This window comes from Cyprinodon tularosa, unplaced genomic scaffold (genome assembly GCF_016077235.1).
Source record: "Cyprinodon tularosa strain WSP-4 unplaced genomic scaffold, ASM1607723v1 ctg3, whole genome shotgun sequence".
Lineage (NCBI taxonomy): Eukaryota > Metazoa > Chordata > Actinopteri > Cyprinodontiformes > Cyprinodontidae > Cyprinodon > Cyprinodon tularosa.
Genome location: NW_024039007.1, coordinates 878,421 through 899,829, shown reverse-complemented (window position 1 = coordinate 899,829; position 21,409 = coordinate 878,421). Strand labels below are relative to the sequence as shown.

Genomic DNA, 21,409 nt, shown 5'->3' with positions numbered 1-21,409 from the left:
TAACGCTAGAGAACTCTCAACACCAAAGGCTCATAAATAATCTGGCACTGATGGCTGGGAAACAGGCAGATTAAAAAGGAAACTAAAACAGGTGAGTTTGATGCGTTATGAGGAATAGGGCAGAGCTAGACAGGTGAATGAAAGGAGCAATTAAGCCAGCCATCTGTGCCAAAATCATGACCCATCATTTATTCTTTAAAGCCTTTTGTCTCTCTTATTAGATCAATTTTAGCTTTTTTGTTTGTCTAAAGCAACTTGTTTTGATTTGTAGGTTAATAGTTTTTTAATAAACATTTCATACTGGCTTTTAAAAGCTCAACAAGTGTTAATATTTTGGATATCTAGATCATCAAGCTGCTGGATGGGAAACGCTCTCAAGCGGTTGGGATCCTCATATCGAGCCTGCATCTGGAAATGAAGGACATCCAGCAAGGTAAGTTATATCCTCCCCATAACTTTTTTTTTGCATTTTATTTTTAGTACAACCCTCATTTAATTGAAGGAAGTACCTCTTTGATTTAGACACAGTCATTACAAGCTAAATTTAGTTTACTGCAAAACGATAAACTGAGGATGACTCCTGATGAAATGCAGACAGGGTTATTTTTGTAGATGAGATACTGGGAACCCTGCTGTAGAGGATAAATTCCTCCCCCTCAGGAAGAGCAAATTTGTTCGTTGAGAGTTTTTTTTTTCAGATAAAGCTTTAGTCTTATGTAGAGCACAGATAAATCTCCAGTTATCAAAGTAGAAATATAGGAAGAATATAAAACTGATTTGTCACAACGATAGTTGGATGGAGAAGGATGAAACCCTCCTCCACTGGTTAAAATCAAATTACCATCCATTTCATTTAAAGAGCGGCACAGACTGATTGCACGCTTAGTTGATCTGTGGAAAATGTAGTATGTGTTTGGGTGTGTGTGTAAACACATATTGTGTGTGTTGGGGACATCATAGATGGGCCAGGAATCAGTCCTGTCCTGGGACTGCGGCGGAGAGTGCCTGCCGCCTGCTAGTCTGAGCATGCGGCCAGCGGATCTGTTTATTGTAGCCAGTGACGGTTTCCACAAGCCTAATGGGACTGACACCCCACTAATGATCTAAGCATGTACAAAACCACCTTCTACAGTTTGCAGACACTGTGCTAGCACATAAAACTGCCTCAGACACAAGGCAAACAGCACATACTCTACTGAAACCATCTTGTTTAGATTTTTGTTTCATTTCCCCCTCGGCCGCTTTTCCCTGCTGCAGTGTCGTTTAGTAGAAAATTTTCATTCCCACCCAGCGTGAGGCGGCTTCCTTGTACCTTAATGGGAGGTGAATGTGAAACGGACAATTTGAATTCGACAATTAAGGACAGCACCTTCAAAATAACTTCTAAAAGCTCCTTGCCTCTCTGTGTTGCCCAATTAAAAAGACTTGGTAAATATAATGCTATTGCAGCTATGAAGGGTTAAGAGGGAAGAAGGGAAAGGCAACACAGTAGTTAAGAGACAGGAGGGGGGAGTCTTAGGCACCAGTTGAAATTGCTGGGGGGGACCTCTAGGGCCACCGTGGTTCAAGGGCAAGGGGAGGCTCTCCCCTGCTCCGCACCTCGCCGCACGCACACAAAAACATACGCATGCAGGAGTGAAAAGTGGAAGGAGAGGGTGTGAGGCCGTTGGCAGGCCGGCTTTGATCTACCAGTGTGGAGAGATATCCGGCTCCCCTCAGATCAGAGTGCTCCTGTGCACACTGGGGCAGGCCCCCATTTGGTGTGTGATTGACGGCTGCATGGCTGAGGGACTGAATAATCCACTCTAATAAGATGTAGGAAATGGACCTCCAGTGTTTTCTCTGATCCAGTCTGTGGGACCACATTCACAGCTTCTCTGCTGCAGACCAGCTGCAAACCAGAGTGCAAAGTGTTAGCTTGTTAGCCTAATTTTACTGTGTGACTGTGAAGATGAGGACCATATAGCTGGAAGCGTAAAACAAATAAAACAAAAAAAGATATTTTGCCACGAATGCATGTCATGTTTCAGATTCTTTTCCATCTGTATTTTATGAATTACATGCATTGTAGTTTTAGAAGTAAAGGCAATAATTCACTTCTTTCTCACATTGTAAAACAAAAATTAGAAAAACAAGTTATTTCAAAATTTATTTTGCATAGTTTAAAGGTAATTTTCTACCCATTAAATCTTAATCTTAAGAAACATCAGAGTCTGAAAAGTGTTGAATTGTTTTATTGTATTATTTATTCATTGTATTATTTATTATTTATTCTCTAACACCTTAACAAACTCCATACAAAGGGCTGCTTCATGTTATGGTACAAGTTACATATACTGGCTCAGTTAAAATTGAAGCTTTTTACATATTAAAAAAGTGCAACAAGTTTAAATATCCCTATAGCTTTTATGTTGTTTGTTAGAGGTTCACTTTACTTTGCAGATTCTAGTGTAAAATATTTTCATAGTGCAGACAGGTGGTGTTTGAAGGTTGGTTAGCCACTAGAGATGCAAGTTATTGATTAATGAATTAATCTAAAGTTGACTGATCTTATTAAATTACCTACAATTTATTGATTTTATTTATTGATTTAAGTGTCCATTTTCTTAAAATCCTTTTTTTTTTTTTTGATAAATTAAAAGGATCTTTGCGTAATATGAAGGGCTAAATATTTTGTTTTCAATATTCAAAGTTAAAGAAAGTAAAGCATCATTATATTGGAATAATTTATTTTATCAGCGGGAATAAATGCTGACTGAATTATCCAAAAAAAAAAAAAACTTACCAGTACCCATTATTTAACTTATGTGTAAGTGAAAACTAAACGTATTACTAACAAAAGATATAACAAATAAGAAAGCTATTTAGTAACTGAATAAAAAAGATGAATAAAATATGTGAAACACTTAAAATTTTAAGGTACAGAGATTTAAAACTATAATTAAAAGATGGGGTCGTCAGACTTTTTTGCCCGTTTGTTTCAGTAATTTGAATGCAAACTGGGATATAGCTCCCTTTGTGTAATCCAGCAATCAGTGGTGTTAGCAATGTTTTTAGGTGGGTGCTCCTAGCTTCATGAAGTTCACTGACTCACAAAACCTTCCTATCTATTGTGTTTATTGTTAGTATGTCTTTTTCTGTCATATTAAAAATGTTCTGCATAATGCCCTGCAATTTTCTATCATCGCTCCTGCCAAGCACAGCAGAGGAATTAATGCTGCTTCACCATGCAGCACGGTTAAATTGGTGCTATTTAGGTGATAGCTTGAGGAGTTTATCTAGTGCTTATATTTGCAAAGAGAACAACATAAAGTGCATTCTGCATCCCTATCACCATTAAAGTGTGTAATTTATATGGGACAATCATGTTTCTACTCTAGCATGCCCCACTGATTCCTTACCTACTCTACGTGTCATTTGTCTCACACGACCCTCTTTTGTTTCATACAGTAGGAAATCCATTGCACAGTAAGCACCCTAGTAGCAGAGCAGCCAGCAGAGATTTACCACACTTTTTAGCATGAAATATAAAATCACAGACATGGCTAATGGATTAGAAATGTCTGAAAGGTTAGTAGGAATTTTCACATCTGTAACATATGTTGGTATCGGAAGCCCAGACAGATAATGTGTCAGACCAGCCGCATCCCTAATCAGAGTAAATGAAGATATCTATAAATATTTAAAACGTATCATCCTGTTTACCTGCTTATCATTTTCCTTTCACTTAACAATTACTTGCTGCTTTTGCTCTGTCACTTAAAATCTCAACAAAAATCATCAAAGTTTGAGGTGCTAAAATGACTGAGTGTAAAAAAAAGAAAATCATGCTTTCCAAATCACTGTACATTCTACAATATACAGTGTATCACCAAAATAATTAGTCCATCCACTTTTACATGTAGATGAACTTCGATGACATCGTATTCTAAGTCTATATTGTCTGGTTTGTTGATGGAACCCCGTTCCCAACCATAGCAGTGTTAACTATTCTATAAAATTATATTTAACTAGGTTTTGAAGATGTTTACACTGTGCTTTTTTTTTTCCCTAGCTGCCTGGATCACCTCCTAGACTCTAATTGAAGATTACTTTCTCTTTCCCTTGTGTTGTTCTACTCTGCCTTGTTTGCCCAGAATGGAAGTAAAAGTTCACCGAGTCAGACACAGTCAGCTGTTGCTTGTTGCTAAGCTTGACCTTCTTCTGCCCTCATCTATAATCATTAGTGGGCTCCTGGTGGTGCTGCTTCTACCTATGGGGGTAAAGGTTAAGCAGTTTTTAGGCCTCTTTTTTCAGAGCTCTTACCAGGGACTTCATTCCCTGATTCTCCAGCCGTGGTCAAGAAGAGTAGAAAGGTTCTCCAGTGTGGGGCTCCGACAGTGGCCTCCGTGTGCTTGAACCATATAAAATTCCATGTGTGTAATTCATCTTGAAAAATTACACATTTTGATAGTATAGTACAAAAAAATCACACACTGAAAATGAAGCATTCTGGTTTTATTAAAACACACCTTTTTATACTCTTTTACATTTTTTTTCTGACACAAACATAAGTATATGTTTAAACTCTTTCATTGTGTTTATCCAGATGTAATGATGTTTACTCTAACATTTAATCGTATTACAAACCTTCATCAGATTATTTATCTGGTGGGACTTTTTTTTCGTTGACAGAACTTGAAAGGCAAAATACTTGAGCCAAGATTTGACCCATTTATAAGAGAGACAGCTCATGATTAATGTTCTTCTGTGTCTTCACCAGCTGTTCTTAATGTGGACAACTCTGTGGTGGATTTGGAGACCATTGAGGCATTGTATGAAAATGTAAGAAGCGGTTTGACTGTGATTGAAAACAATTAGGAAATTAAATATTTTAAAGCAGTTTATTCTATTTGTATATCTATTTGTACATTTATATGTTTAATTGAAATAAATACTATCTTAAAATAATTCTTTAAAGCTCAAATATTTAGCTCTTTTGAATAACAGCATTCTTGTTCTAACAGAGGGCCACCAGTGATGAGATTGACAGGATCATGAAACATTATGAGACATCCAAAGAAGATGAAGTGAAACTTTTGGACAAACCTGAACAGTAAGAGTATTTCAATACATTTTTGTATGTAGTTTTTCAAATTATATTTAAAATGTATATTTAGTATACTACCCTAACTGTTGCAGCATTATAACTCATAATTAGAGATGCACTTATTTAAATTTTTTGGTCAGTTTCTGATCTCCAGTTTTAATGATGATCTAACCAGCCAATTAAAATTTCTCTTTAAAGAAAGCATAAGAAATATTTTCCTCTTCTTTTATTTCACTGAGTGATTTTTATCAAGAGCAGATTCAATGTTGCAGCTTGGTGTCGCAGAACCGTTGCTGTGAAAGACAGTTTTACTCCTTTGAAACAAAAACAAAATGATTATGGATTTAGACTGTCTTTAGCATTTATATTAACAGTTGACTAAGCTAGAGTGACCTTAACATGAGTCTCCATGTGTACTCCTTCTAGAGGATATACACTCACGGGCCACTTTATTGGGTACACCTATCCAATTGCAAATTTCCTATCAGACAATCACATAGCAGCAAGTCCATGCATTTAGGCAAGTAGACAATGGCATTGGTTTGTTGTCAATAATTTCACTGTAGACTACTCAAATGGCCTACAAAGTCATCAGATCTCAATCCAATAGAGCACCTTCAGGATGTGGTGGAAAAGGAGATTTTTACATCAAGGATGTTCAGATAAAAAATTTGCAGCATCTGTGTGATGCCATCATGTCAATATAGACTTATAACCTCTCTGAGGAATGTGTTCACTACCTTGTTGAATCTATGCTATGAATTATTAAACTAGTTCTCTAGGCAATAGGGCGCCCAACCCGGTACTAGCAAAGTTTACTTAATGAAAAGGCTGGAAGATGTAGATCTTTACCTTACCTTCTTATATTTAACTAAGTCAGTTCCTTGAAGTAAAATGCATAAAATGATGATGCTTTTGAATTTTCGACTTGATTTTATCAGCCTTAGTCTGCTAACGAGGCTTGGATCTCGTGGTGTCACTCAGACGCGCCTTTCAATGTCCATGTTTGACCAGAGCTGTCACTATAGCTGCCTGAGTCATCCCTACTCAGTGTCTGCCTGCATCAGCCGACCCTAATCACACAGGATGTTACCTCTCTGCTCCCCTCCGACACTGCGCTGTTTACATAAGTCGTCTTGCATCAGGCCAGAGTTACCTTTGATCAGTCTCTGTGCACCGCTCATTGCTCTCCCTCCACCCGACCCCTTGGACCTTTCAAACCCAGCAGAGCTGCACCACTTATGACTATCAGCTGCCTGCCTATGAGCAGTAACATTGACTCAAGGGACCTGTGAGGGTCGGCCTGCCAAGGCCCCAGAATAGTTCTTCTTGTTGGACATTTTGTTTAATTCTGCCATAACACATCAAATCTGATTCTTCCTCCCACTACCTCTTCCCTTTGCTTCTCATCCTCTTTTGTTCTTCAGGTTTCTTTACGAGCTGTCCCAGATTCCTGACTTTGCAGGCAGAGCTCACTCCATGATCTTCCAGTCACTATTTCTCGACACTATCTCCTCCTTACATCGTAAAGTGGAAGTTATCTCCAAAGTCTGTGACGTAAGAGCATAACATTAGCAACTTTTGCATCAAAACTGTTGACCACATTAAGGGTTGCTTAATTGAAAAATCTGTCTATTTGTTTCTGCATTAGGACCTTCTTGGTTGTGATAGCCTGCGTGATGTGATGGGTCTAGTTCTAGCCTTTGGAAACTATATGAATGGAGGCAACAGGACAAGAGGTCAGGCGGATGGATTTGGGTTGGAGATTCTCCCAAAGCTAAAAGATGTCAAGAGCAGGGTATACATTATCTTAAAGATTATCTCAGTAGTGTTGATTAAAGCCATGGTGTGAATTAAGCAGATTATTTGTTTTTTCTTTAAACAGGACAATCATATCAATCTCGTGGATTATGTGGTTTTATACTATTTGCGAAATTTTGACAAAGTAAGTTTTATACTTCAATCAATACTGAAAAATGTTTCCCTCTATTTGAATACTTAAATGCTTTTGTGTTTGTTTTTAGCATGCTGGTACAGAAAAGAGTGTGTTTCCTCTGCCTGAGCCTCAAGAGTTCTTCCAAGCAGCACAGGTCAAGTTTGATGACCTTGCCAAAGACATCAGGAAACTCAAGCGGGATCTGACTGGTAGGACATGCCAAATAATGCTAAAGGCCTTTAGATGCAGAATTACCTGTAAAGTGTGAAGGGTTTTCACAAATGAAAGCCGAAAGAAAAGTCTGCAGTGCATTGCAAGGATATTAACACCAATGAAACATTTTTTTAGTTTTTTTTTTTTTTCGTTTTTGACTCAAGATAGCAGATTACTGCCTACTGCCTAAGTTTTTTTCTGATCAGCAAAAACAACCATGTTGTTCATCCTTACTACCCCCAGAATGTAATGGAAGAAATCTGGAAGCACATTTAGGCACTTGGAGATCAGTCCAAGTTACCACTTAGGTCATCTTTGTTTCATTGTTTATCAGTCAGTCCAAAGGTATATATTACAATCTCTTAGTGCAGTTTAAATGTAAATGTACTTCCTTTGTACTCTTTCAGCTCCAGTTTTAAAGATTTCCTGTGTATCTTTATAACCCTTGGAAGCTTTCACAAATGTTATGAGCTTCCAGACAGTTTTGTTTTTGAATGGCTTGTCATTGTCACAGCGCTGCACCCTCTGTTTCAGCACCGGTGGAAAAGGCATTTTCTTGTCTTTTGTAAACATTTCCAAGCATGAGTAAGAAAAAAATTCCTTTTCAGTGAGAAACTTTCACAGCAACAGTTGGCGGATAAATAAACACATAAACTTTTGAAGTTCTGTGTTTTCCGTGTCCTTAGCTGCTGAAACTCCCTGTAACCCAGCAAAGAAAGTAGTTAGTCTTTGCCAGGGCTACACAGAGGTTAAAGGAGATGCTCCTCAGTGCCCTTAGTGTCTGTCATTATTTAAATCAAGCAATAATATGGCATATGAAAGCAATTAGATACGCTCCCCATTGCTGTTAAAACCCTCTCCTCTCTGACCCAAGGGTAAAATACAAAGAGTCTGCTGAAGTACCCAGACCCACCTCAAGCTGTCACTCATTTATTAGGAAAAATGGAAAACCTGAAGACAATAAATGCAACGTATGAGTCCTTGTATTTGATCTCTGCTGAAGCGTGGTCTGGCACAGTAGTCCTCGGGGGTATAAGCATCACAGGCCGGGCGCTAGTTTCTGGATGTTTGGCGAGCTGCACCTATGACTCCCACCAGTTTTATCCTCTCCAGCCGCCAGGAATAAATATTTATGCCTGGCTATTATAAACCAGCCCAAAGAACACAACTGGTCCTAATTATAAGGCTAACACAGATCACTTCCATTCACATTGTGAACAATGTCTGACACTCAGGCTAAATCCCATTTCACTCTTAATCATCAGACCTTTACACTATTGTAATTAGGGGTTGTTGGGTTTTTTTAGGGGATGGAGCTGAACTTACAAGTACTGACAGGTGTGCTCCAGTGGAACATATGCAAAAAAAAAAAAAAAAAAGATTAGAAAATGCAAGAAAAAAACTTTTAATTTTGACAATTTTAAAAGCATAACATTCACCAGAATTTTTATTGCATTTATTTATTTAATTTTTTTGTTTGTTTTTTTTTTTGTTTAAATGTACTTTGTTTTTATTTTAAGCATGTTTGTCCATAAAGATATACAATAAACCTTTTTTTTATATTAAAGCTATATCTTAGAGACCTAATTCAAAGCCTGCTTTCTATTTTAAATCCTCGTCTTTTGAATGATAAGGCTGACAAAGAAAGGAGAGAAAAGGGTTTTTTGTTTGTTACTAAACAAAAATGTCCCTTAATGCCTGAATATGAAAATGGAATGGAAAACATACAGAAAAGTACATTTAATTTCTGTTTAGTTTAACCAGTTTATACTGCTGTGAGTGTATTGTATGGAGGCCTTGGGGGTTTATTGGAATACCTTAGAGAGCAAACAGCATCATTCAGATTCCAGCAGACTGTCAGGGATAAAGTTGTAAAGATATTTAAAGCAGAATTAGGTTAAAAATAATATCCCAATGTTTGAAAAACAATTAATTCATTACCTGTCGAAACACAATAGGCTGTGACACGACTACAAACTCTCTAACCTAAAGCGACGAACTGACATCCCAGCTCATCCTGAGTTTGGAAACGCTCTTTTAAGGACCATTAGTCATACTCCTTACTTATTATGGATTCTTTGGAGGATGATTAATCTGCCAAAAGAAAACTTATAACAAATCCTCTCTGTGGTTTGCTGAAAGTCATGTTGGAAAAATAGAAGCATCTAAAACCAAATGTTTTGGCCAAAGAGGCCAAAAAAAATCCTGCTTTCCCCTCTTTGTGAAAATGCTATATAGGGCTAAAAGTAATTTCATAAACAACAATTTTTGAAAATTGGCTGTGATAGTATTATGCTGTCTAGACAATCTCTCAGCAGGACTGTCTCATACCTCAGTGGTGTAATTTAACCACCGTGTGGATTAAGTGATAAGAAAAAGGTAAAGAGTGCAATGTGAAACTCAGGGAGTTAAATTAGTTTCATTAGAAGTAGATGTATTTGGAGAGAATAGCAATGTGATAATTTTCTGATCCGGAGGTAGCCGCATAATTTAGAGATCTGGAGACTTGAGGATGGTTCTCCCTCATGTGCATGCCTCCATGCATGTATCACAAACAATTCTAATGCAGACTCTAAGCACAGAAACATGAGTCTTATGTTTTTTTGGTGTGTTAGTCGCCAGCGATGCTCGGGACTTGCCTGGACTCTTACTTATTGGCTTATGGAGAAACATGATCTTCTTTTGATGGGGCTTCCTGTTTTGGGGAGAGAGTAATGACCTCCCTTTTGGCCCTGCTTTGAGGAGAGGGATGAGTGGGAGGCCACAAGGACTTAGTGTAGGCCTAATGTCTCACATTCACTTTTTGCCACATTTAACATCAGTGCTGTTTTAGCACTAAATATTGTCCTTATCTGGAAAACTCTGCCTTGCTCACAAGAAACATGCTTTATTTCCTCTCCTTTTTTAGCTTTGACTTTAAGAGCAAAATAAAAATGTTCCCTTTCGTTGTTTTAAGCGTTGCACGGGCAGAGATGCAACCAAGTGAAATAGGATCAAATAAAAAGGAACAGTCAGAGCTCATTTGCTGCTCATGGGGGTTTAGTGTTTCACAGAAGGCCTGGGCCAGGTTAGGCATTCATCACTGTGGCAAATCAGACTGTGTCCTGATTTTAAATGGCCTTTAATGTCAGGTTCAGGCAGGGCCTTTAGCCTGAGTTCTGTTTTACGACAGAGGGTCCACTAAGAAGGAGGGTGTGTAAAGCCAGCATGCAAAAAGTACTGTCAGCTCTGTCTAAATAAGATAAACATGATCCAGGAATCTGGCACCTCGGAAATGATTGCTTACTGATAATGCATCAAAACTTAGCTTCACAATAAGTCTCTTCAATTAAACCTTTCACGCACTGTTTTCATTCGTGAGGAAAAGGTTTCCTAGATGGGTATTTGAGGTTTGTGTAATGTTACCTTATTTTCTTAGTTCGGGTTGCCACGCTTGTAATTGTTTGCAAAAATCTGTAAGAAGAGTTGTTGTGGCTGATTTATGAGGGATGAAAAGGGGAGTGAAGGTCTTACCATTTCCCTGCTGAGATTGTCTTTTTGCTGGCCTTGCTGAGGGGTACAGCATTTTTTTTCTGGGGTCTGACTGTCTGCTGTAACTGTAGATAATTGGGGATCAGGGAGAGACTTCATTTTCCAGGTATAAATAACAAGAACATACCAGGGCAGGAACAGTGAACTGGTTTAAACCCTTAAAAATAAGGTTATATGTGATTCTGAACATTCATTTTTCTGAGGCTAAACATGGCTGTCTAGAGAGGAGATAGAGAATTATGACTTGGTTTGAACTGCTGGCGCCCAATGTGTTTCTCTGCCGCTCTCTCCCTCTTCGTTGTCACAATGCCTCTTTTGCTCTGTCTGTGTTTATGCTCTGTCATCATCATCCAAATCTTAGTCTCATGTTCACGCTGCAGTGAGTTTTCATTGCCTCATTTCTTGGTGTGAAACATTCTTCAAACAAGAGAAACAAGAGATTTTGTGGTTTACCTCCAGCTCTCCTGCTTTTGACCATTTTCCTTACAGCTATACATTGTACTCATCTGTCCTGCACTGTAAGTGACTACAGGACAAGAGTGTCAATCTGCAATGTGCGCAACAAGTTTTAGATTGAAAACTATATTTTGTGAATAATTTTTAAGCAAGGATTAAACATACCTTTGATAAAGCCTCTATTTCTGCATTAAAATGTTTGGTGTTTAATTGGTCGGGTGTAATATTCTGATTTATATTTGATTAGATGTAAGCAGAAATTCTTGCTTGATTATGAAATGTTTAAAAATTGTCTGCATACTTATGTGTTTATAGTAAATGTGTAATAAATCTGTATGTGAACATAGTTACCATATTAGATAAACTTAGATTATAGGAATCCATCCATTTTCCATCCTGCTTATCCCTGCTGGGGTCGTGAGGGGTGCTGGTGCCTATCCCCAGCTGTCTACAGGCGAGAGGCGGGCTCCCCCCTGGACAGGTCGCCAGTCCATCGCAGCAGATTACAGGAATACAGATTATTATTTTTACAGATTTACCTGTCATATTTGTGGGGTTTTTTTTTTTTCTTTTCTTAGACACAATCTGTTGGCCTCCCTGCTAAACAAGCCTTTAAAGTAGAATTTTTTCTTACATGATTTAGAAAAAATGGTGCAATCTTTGATTTAAGTATAAAAATATTGGAGTAAAAATCCCCAGTCAGAAGGATTATTTTATTTAAAGTATTTTAATTGTTGTATCCATGGTTTTTAAGTTGTTCCAAGTGCAGTAGACCTATGGATTTGAAAACATTGACTTCCTGTTTTCATTAGCCTTGGTATAAATATAATGCAAAATATAGATCCATAAGGACCAGAATGTGTCTTGTTGGACAGTAAACAAGGTAAACAGATCTCCAATGCTCAGTGAGACCCTCAGCTACCTTTTAATGTGTGTGGGTCAATAAGTCTCCATAAAATTTACTAGATGCTTCTTAAATGGCAGCTTGTTATTTGAAGCTGAGTCCAGAAAGAACAGCATTTTTCTGAACCACCATCACAAATGTTAGATTGACTCTACAGTTTTAACTGGAACTGTTTGCTTTGGTGAGACAGGCAATCGAGACTCCAGGTGGGTTTGGCATAATACAACGGATGAATTAGTAGCAAGGCTCTGCAGGCTTGTTCTAATTACACAAGAACTGGTCAGTTACATCATGCACTCATTTAAATACATTGAATGTAAACCAGAATGACTTCTGACATCAACTATGTCATTACTAAATAGAAAACCTTTTAGGTGAACTGAAGAGGAAAGAGCATAGGAGGACCAAGGATCAGAATACTATGCAAAGAGGATATGTGTAAGACCCCCCCTCTCCCTCAATCCTTGTAAAATATTATAGAAAAGATTTATGATTTTATTGGTAAATAGAGGAATTACAACAGGGGGACCAGTAATTGTCTCACTTTCAAATGTGTAAAATATGCTCAAGTTAAACTGTAGATATATATTTTGTGTATGTGTGATGCTGCAATAGAAAGATGAGATGAGTTATATGGATTTTACTTGTTTTTGCCAGAGTGTCAGTAACTTTGGCTCATATATGACACTACAAGCATGCATATATTTTAAGACACAGGAAGTTCTTTGTTGAAAAACTAGTTTAAAAGAGTTTGTTTGTCTCCAGATCAGTAATGATTTTCCGCTTAGCTTTGTTTATCTCCCCTTTGGGGATAAATTATTTTATTGTCTACGTCTTCTTCAGAAAATATTTTAAAAAATGGCTTATTAAATACAGTCCAAACAGTCACAAATAAATATATTTATTTATCAATAGTTTGTTTTCATGTAGGGCTTTCTTATTCCTAATTTACCACTGAAAATAGAACTAAAGCCATATTTGCAGTGCTATATTTTATTTTATTTTTTTTTACTGGGATCACATTTGGAAGGCAGCTATAGGAAGAATGCTTCCAAGTCTCATGTTAAATATTTTAATGTTTCATCTTAATTTGTGCATTACTTTTATGCCAGCCTTTAAATCATATTAAAATACAGGATAGGTTGGAACTGTACCCTTACAAATAGAAAAGCACAGTTAACCATAGGATATCTGTTGAGGATGGAATGTTACTTGAATCAATGTAAGAGTAGCTTGGAGTATAAGTAATATGACGTAACTTTTAACATTGTGGACAGAGAGCAAAATTCGTTTAAAAATAAATGTATTTTCCCAACCATAAAATTCCCAAACTGAAAAATAAAGGTATATTTACGTATATTTACTTCAGGTGGAATGAATATATATAAACATATATATATATATATATATATATATATATATATATATATATATATATATAAATGTTCAGTGGTTTGTTTGTGGACTTATATTTTAATTATTCTAATATGTTTAGGTTTTGTTTTTTTTTTCAAAAAGGGAGGAATACATAGCTAAGTCTATTATGTAAAATGAAAAATGTATATTAATGCATTAGTATAATTTAGTTATCTTTAAAACATTATACATTAGAACATTCTTTCTTCTAGCAATGATTTATTTGTATGTAAACACTGACTGTCTAATTGAAGAGCACTTAATTTGTGGGAAAAACGAATCAAGGAAATTCTTTTAAATATCTATTTTTTCTAGAGCTCCAAGGGGTTTTGCGTTTTCTTGATTGCACCAAGTCTTTCTGCTCTTTTCTGAGAGCACAATCCTCCTTGTGGCTGTGCTTTTCCAGACATGCATTATCACTCTAAGATATGTTTAAAACTCCAGTATTTAGGTTTTATTCTTTACAGCTGTTGTGTTTATTGTGGGCTTCCTTGTTGCGTCCTTCACTGTCTGGACCACATTTGGAAACAAGCCGCCTCTAAATTGTAGACTTGCTGTTTTGAGCACCATTTTAATAGGTGCTTTTGAGTTGGGGGATTTTTGCCTGGGAAGTGTGGTTTTTCCAAACAGAATACATTGTTTGGTGTGTTTCTATGGTCACTTTTTTTTCTTCTTTTTATGAACTTCTCATCCAGAAAGTGTGTTTGCATTTGATAACCCATCATTTATACTATTCAAAATATTGTGTTTTTAAATTGATCAATAAATGGATTTAATTAGATAAATAAAACAATGTAGTTGAGTGTTGTGTTGCAGGTGCAAGAGCTTCTCATGCAAACATGTAAGAGCCAAGCCACACTCTGATGTAAAAGCAGCGACGCAGTAAAGTGAGACAGCTACCAGACCTGTTAATGCTCTTGTTCTTTTGCAGAACTATTTAGCTATGCAGTCATAAGCAAGTTAAGGTATTTATTGCAGGCATTAATGACTTACAGGTTGGAGGATATTGCCAAAGTTGTTTTGCTAGACGCCTCTGTGTATAGTTACACAGGCTTACAGTTGAAAGGACATGGGGAAAGGTTCGGCTGGCACACGCTCAGTCAGGGCTGTTTCCTCTGAGCTAGTGTGAGTTGGATCATTTGGCACGATAACCAAAAGCCATCGACAAACCACAAGCACATCTGCTGCGCTAACATACCCCAGGAGTTCTAAGAATGAAATACTTTGCAATCATGCCAATTCTACATTATTATAAAATAAACCTTTTTGATTAGATGTTTTAAAATTCATTTTTAAGCTTTAAGAAACATGTTGAACAAGTTTTAATCCGATGTAAATAATTTTATAGGAGCTGAAATAGGTGCATCTAAAAAAAAAAAAGAAAGAACCTGCACTACATTAAACTAAAACCACAGCTTGTTGTTGAAAATCCCCATTCAAATCTTTAACAAATAAACATTTCCTGGTAAGTACTATGTTTAAAGTCTGGTTTGCCGTTTTGTCTTCTTATCAGTTAATTACAGGAAGATGACTGAGATCGTTTCATCATTAACTGTTACGATAAAGCTCAAGACGAAACGAAACAATTTCAAAATTAAAGATGTTTTTAATACATCTTTCTTTTTTTCTTAATTTAAACATGCATGCTATGCTTTATATAATTTTTTTTAGTACAATTTTTCTTTCTGTCACACTCAAATGTTTGACATAATTAAACTAGAGGTAACTTCAGGTAAACATAACCTAAACGCTGTACTGTATGTTATGGCCTAAGATTTGTAAACTGATCTAGTCCCATAGGAAAAGTTATTGCTCTCTAAATCTAGTAACTTTTTCCCTTTGCAATAACTGCTAGTAAATGCTATTTAAACTGGCATTATTTTTTTTTTCTGGTGCTTTCGGTTATTGTTCTGGTGCATGTACTTTTAAGGTCACAGGCTAATGGCCATAAAAGCTTCTTTAGGTTTTCCCCATAGGGATTTAGAATGCATTGGTTCTATTACAGCAAGTTGTCCATGTCCTGAAGAAGCAAACAGCCCCAGTCCATGCCACTTCGCCACCATGATAGACTGTCATAGTAATGTTTCCTCTCTGAAATGTGTTAGTTTCACTCTATATTAAATAAGATGCACACCGTCCAAAATACATATATTTTCTACAAATGTCTTGGGATCATCAGGATGTGTTATCATCTTTCATGTTATTAAATCATTAATACTAACCTAAACTGAAGCAAAATAGGCTTGCAGTGCTTAATTGATTCTTTTCTCCAATGGGTGAGAGCATTTTTGGTAGAGATAAAGAAAAAAGAAAAGTCTTTATTTCTATTTCTAGACAAATAGATGTCCACTACTATGTTTCTTATCTATTCCTTTCTGCAAGATCCAGGCATTAGGTTTTTTTTTTTGTTTTTTGTTTTTTTTTATCTTTTTGTCTCCTTGGATATTGCTTTTGAAGCAACAAAGTATTTTTTTTATTGCAGTTAATTCATATTTCACGATGGGAATATCATTTTACAAAGTTTCTTGTTGGCTTGGATTGCACGGTTCTTTTGTATTTTTACCGATTATCTTGCTATTATATTGAAATGTGTTTGATCAAACACATGATAAAAAGCACACAAACGTTTTTACAAAGCACTGCATATAATAGTGACCTATGTATTGAACTTATGCTTTTTATCCTTTTTTTCTACTCCTGCTTTATTCATATTTTCTTCATTTAATTAATAGTTCAAAACATTCAGATTTGTACAACATAGCTTATTCAATCTCAGTTAAAAGAAAACAAATTGAACTAAATGTACTTTTGGGGTCACGGTAAAAAAATTTTATACGGAAACATTGTAAATTCTGATCATATCACACAGCATTTGGGGAATGACTCACTGACCCTTTAGCAAATTATACATGGATCTCTATTATTGCAATAATGATAGATGTAACATAATGAATGATGTGTAGAGAAACAGCTAAAAAATAAAGTGCACACACAAACCTTTGCAGATGCTGAGAATAAATATGTATGTATTGCTAGCTTATAGATGAATATTTTCAAATTCTGTGAAGCCATACAGTTTTCTTTTTTACATTTCTTTTTTTGAGTCATTCCTTTAAAATGTAAGAAACAACACTGCTCTTTTTTAAGATTCTTACAAGTTTAGTTTGCAATATTATCCTTTTGTGTATGAAAAAGCTGAGAGAAATTCCCTGAAATGTTTTTTTAATAAATGGGAATGTATATCTAATTTTATAGATTAAAAGAATTATGAGAGCTTTTACTGGCAGTAATAGTTAATCAGGAGCTACAGGTAAAAGTGCTAACCAAACCAAATTATATTAAGAAAGATTAAGAAAAATTGAATGCAAAATTAAATTACAATGTGATATAGGTTTCTTTGCAAACAGCTTTCTTTTTTTTTCGATTACCTGCTCAGTGTGTTTCTTGAAGCAGATTAAATAAAATATACCTATTTTTTTTATATCTAATAATAATAGTGTTCTGTTTTCTTCTGCCTCTTGGCCACAACTCAGTTAAAAAAGGTTTACAATCTCAGTGGGTCATTCCTGGATAAATAGAGGTAAATAAATGCATAAAATACCTTTTTCCCCCAGCCAAAAAAGCAAAAGTCCATCTGGGAATGTTTTATTTTTATATGGACAAGTTTTACAAAACTTTAAACACCTCACCATTAGTCAGTTTTAATTACTATGCATTAAAAAAAAACTTGCCAGGGTAAAGTCCCCAAGTTAATGCTAGCTCAAGGTAAATTCAGCCCGCACTGAATTCAGCTAGATCATAACTATCTTCCCAAATGTCATGACAAATAGTCTTCAAAACACAAGATTGTTTAACTAAAAAAGTTGCATCTGCATCCACTTAATCATTAGTAGATAAGTCACCTTCAAATTCTGTAATTAACTTTTTTTTTTCTGCATTCTTTCTACCAGCTTGCGAGAAGAATGTGGAGAAAGTCTGTACCAATTCGTCAGAGGAACACCTGCAGCCCTTTAAGCAGAAGATGGAGGCCTTTGTTTCAGCCGGTAAGTCAAGATTATTATTATTTCTTTTTGTCTGTATTGAAATCTAATTTCTAGTTTAAAATTCACCTGTTATTTTGTCATTTAAAAGGTGTAATCAATTATTTCCATTATATATGTTAGTACTTTTTGAAAATATCCATAAATAATCATTTATTTTAGAATTTTCATATTAAAGTTTGAAACTTTAATGTATCTTATTGGGGCTATATGTGATTTACTTACACAAAGTAGCACATATTCATAACAGTAGAGAATTGTATAGAGTGGGATGAAAAAGTATGTAGTAAACCACTGATTGTGGAATTTCTCCTACTTTGAAAGATGAGAGAGGTGTTTTATTTTGCTCAAAGGTATACTTCAGCTATGAGAAAAACTAATAGAAAAAAATCAAGGAAATAACTTTGTAGTTTTTTTAGAAAAGCTGTAAATTATGGTGGAAAATAGGCATTTGCTCAAAAACAACAGTTGAACTTCACACTTTGTAGCATGGCCTTTGTTGGTAAAGACAGAGATCAAATGTTTCATAGGTCTTCACCAGGTTTGCTCACACTATAGCTGGAATTTTGGCCAATTCCTCCATGCACATCTCCTCTCACTGAGCAACAAAGGCTTTCAGCTTCCTCCTCTAATCTTTGAGGTGTTTGAACTCTGGAGACTGGCAAGGCCACTCCAGAACCATGAAATTCTTTTGTTTCAGTTTCGTTGCCTGAGTGACATGTTTGGGATCATTGTCATGCTGGAAGACACAACCACATTCTATCTTCATTGCCCTCACTGATGGAAGGATGTTTTGGTTTAAAATATCCCATTACATGATCTTATATCCAAACAGCCCCAAAGCATGATGTTTCCACTGCCATGCTTCACAGCAGGCTTGGTGTTCTTTGGCTGCAACTCCACATTTACTTTCTCCAAACACACAGAATTGAGTTTGTGCAAAAATGTTTTTTTATTTCATTTGACCTCATGATAATCTACCAGTCTTCTACTGGATCTTCCATATGCTCTCTGGGAAATTTCTGACGGGCCAAAATAGGGGGACATGCCTGGCACTACAGGATTTCTAGACATCTTTTCTACCATAATTTATAAAAGAATTCTTAAAAAAAATTCCTACAATGGGAATTCCTCCGTTTTTTTTCTTTTCATATTGTCTTTCAAAGTTAAAGAAAACTACAGGTCTGTCCCGTGTTTTTAAGGAGGGGAGCTTTACAATCAGTGACTGAATAAATACTTTCTGCCTTTGGTTTAGAAAATAATAAAACTATGCGTTTGTCTTCAACCACCTGTACTATGTACCTCTAAGTATAATCCAGTCCAACAAATTGCCTTAGGAATTGTAATGTGGAAAGAAAATTATACATGGTGTTCAAATTATTTTACAAATAATAAAAAAAACTTTGATAGCTATTTGTATTCAACCCCCTTTACTAAAATACATGTAAATAAGATTTAGTTAACTAGTGTAATTACAAAACAATATCCACAACCTATTTTTTTTACATGTTTTATAGTTGACCTAACACTACTTTTTAACTTTAGCCAGCATCATAATATTTTAATGCAGCGTCGGTTTTGTTTAACATGAAAATAGATCTTTGAGCTCTTTGAAAATATAACTTGTAAAAATGATTCTTAATAAGCAAAGTTTCTTTTAGAAACTTGGAAGGTATGAATGGTCAGTGTTTGCAAGGATTCCATGACTTCAAAAGGCAAAAAACAAGTTAGCAGCATGTGCATCAAAGAGCAGCTGAGGCAAATAAACTCTGACTCATCATTAAAACAAAGTCTCCTATCCAGGGTAAGACTCAAAAAGTCACGCTTACATGTGTCTTACACATGATATGACATATTACAACAAACATGAAAGATAGCATAAACCCTGAGTAGGAATTGAGAAGGAACTAATTGGGATTTTTGCTGGGCAGAGTAATGTTTTCCATGTGCATAGAATGAACCAATTAATGTTAAACTTTATTCTTGATGTTGCCTCAATGAGTCCTGCTGTCATGTTTGTCATAAACCCTATATAGTCTATAGCACCTGTCTAGTGTGATCAATATTCACCTAAATATCTAAAGCTTGGATATGATTTCATAGCCTACACTGCAAAAACGATCTAGAACTAGAAATAAGTAAAAGTGTATTAACCCTTAATTTGGGCAGGTAAATAAGATGATTTGCCAATGTAATTTGTATTTTTACTCTCAAAATAAGATAATTAGATAATATGCTTCTTTTTTTCTTATTTTAAATGTAAATTATCTTGTTCCATTGGCAAAGGGTGTTAATTACCACCTCAATTCATTAAAAAATGCCCTTATTTAAAAAAAAAAAACTTGACTTATTTAGATTTCTATTTTTTGCAGTGCAGTGCAAAAACAATCTGAAACTAGAAATAAGTAAAACAAATTCTTAAATTGAGTGTATTTACCCTTAATTTCAGTAGGTAAATAAAATGATATTCCCATGGAATGAGATTTTTTACTCTTAAGATAAGATAATTAGAATATATGCACTTGAAATAAGACAATATAATTGTTTTTTCTTATTTTAAATGTAAATTGCCTTGTTCTCTTGGCAAATATATCTAAATTATCTAATCAATTCAAGAAAAAACACGCCCTTTTTAAGAAAACGTCACTTATTTAGATAGTACCCTTTTTTGCAGTGTAAGCATAACGTCTTCACAAACCTGTCACTGAACTCTCTGGGATGTTTCTTGGTCTTCAAGATGGTATTTTTGCTAATCTTTACAGGTTGGAATACAGATTGACACCTCACTTTTCTAATTGAAAATAAATTGAAAATTCCTTCATCATGCAATGCTTTATATATTTCAATGTGGTCTCGATAAAATCCAAAACAAGTATATTGAAGCGTGTGTTTATAATATAAGATCTCAAAGTGTCCGGATAATATTTGATATAACCTTAGACTAATCTGTTTCTGATAGAGTGATATGCTGTATGATCTGTTGCTTTAGATTTCTCCTCATCCTATTATCTGGCTACTGGTTAAAGCAGCGGTTAAGAAAAGTGTGTCAGAGTTTTAAAGCCCTAATTTATTATCCCTCTCAGCATGCACGTCTCATAACTTTCTAGTTAGTGACTAGTGGTTTCATGTTAACACATGGAGTGGAGGAAGAGAAACTTCACACGTCTCCTTTCTGGGCCACTTTCTTTTCCTCGGTTTCTCGGCTCCTGTGCCACCTCTGCAGTCACACCAGAGGGGTACCTCAGGCGCCAGCCTGACCCCCACTGAGACTAAAACCATTGGTCACGGCCCCTCTCTTCTTCCCCCTCCTCCTTTTATACCAGACATGCCCCCCTTCACCCCCATCATTAAGTTTTACCCAACATACATGTAAAAAAGGCCTAAAAATAAAAGGGGTTGTTGATCGCAGGCTTTAGTTCACATACTCCCAGAAGACCCCCAAACCTGCCTTTGAACAATTTTTTGGAGACTTCCCCCTCTTAAATCTTCAAGTAGAAAAGGTTCCCCATCATTGTAAAAAGGATGAATCTGGAAAAATGCAATAAATCTGAGATCACAGGCACTCTTTGGCCCTAGATAAATTCTTGCACCTCAGCTTGGCCGCCGCACACATCTGCCTTGCATTTAGACACTTTTACATGGCAGCAGTCCACAAGAGCCCTCGGTTCCCAAGCTTCTCTTCTCTATCGAAAACATGCAGCTATATGCCTACACACGTACACAAACGTACACGAAAAACACTCAACAAACACCACATCTCCCCACCTCTAAAGTCTAGGGGTCAGACACTCACCCGTCTGAACATCAACAAGTAGAGACCTGTC

The 21,409-nt window shown here is 36.0% G+C and overlaps 1 protein-coding gene across 3 annotated transcripts in view; it reads left to right on the top strand.

Annotated features, from left to right (window-relative positions):
• The window catches only part of LOC119787535 (formin-1-like), a 74,445-nt gene that overhangs the window by 38,050 nt on the left and 14,986 nt on the right, over window positions 1-21,409 (top strand). For all 3 annotated transcript variants that reach the window (XM_038291449.1, XM_038291450.1, XM_038291452.1), the window contains 8 exons: window positions 346-433; window positions 4,763-4,824; window positions 5,007-5,095; window positions 6,517-6,646; window positions 6,741-6,887; window positions 6,975-7,034; window positions 7,114-7,234; window positions 17,496-17,588. In XM_038291449.1, the coding sequence (XP_038147377.1) occupies window positions 346-433; window positions 4,763-4,824; window positions 5,007-5,095; window positions 6,517-6,646; window positions 6,741-6,887; window positions 6,975-7,034; window positions 7,114-7,234; window positions 17,496-17,588 (790 nt within the window). The remainder of the gene's footprint in view (window positions 1-345; window positions 434-4,762; window positions 4,825-5,006; window positions 5,096-6,516; window positions 6,647-6,740; window positions 6,888-6,974; window positions 7,035-7,113; window positions 7,235-17,495; window positions 17,589-21,409) is intronic.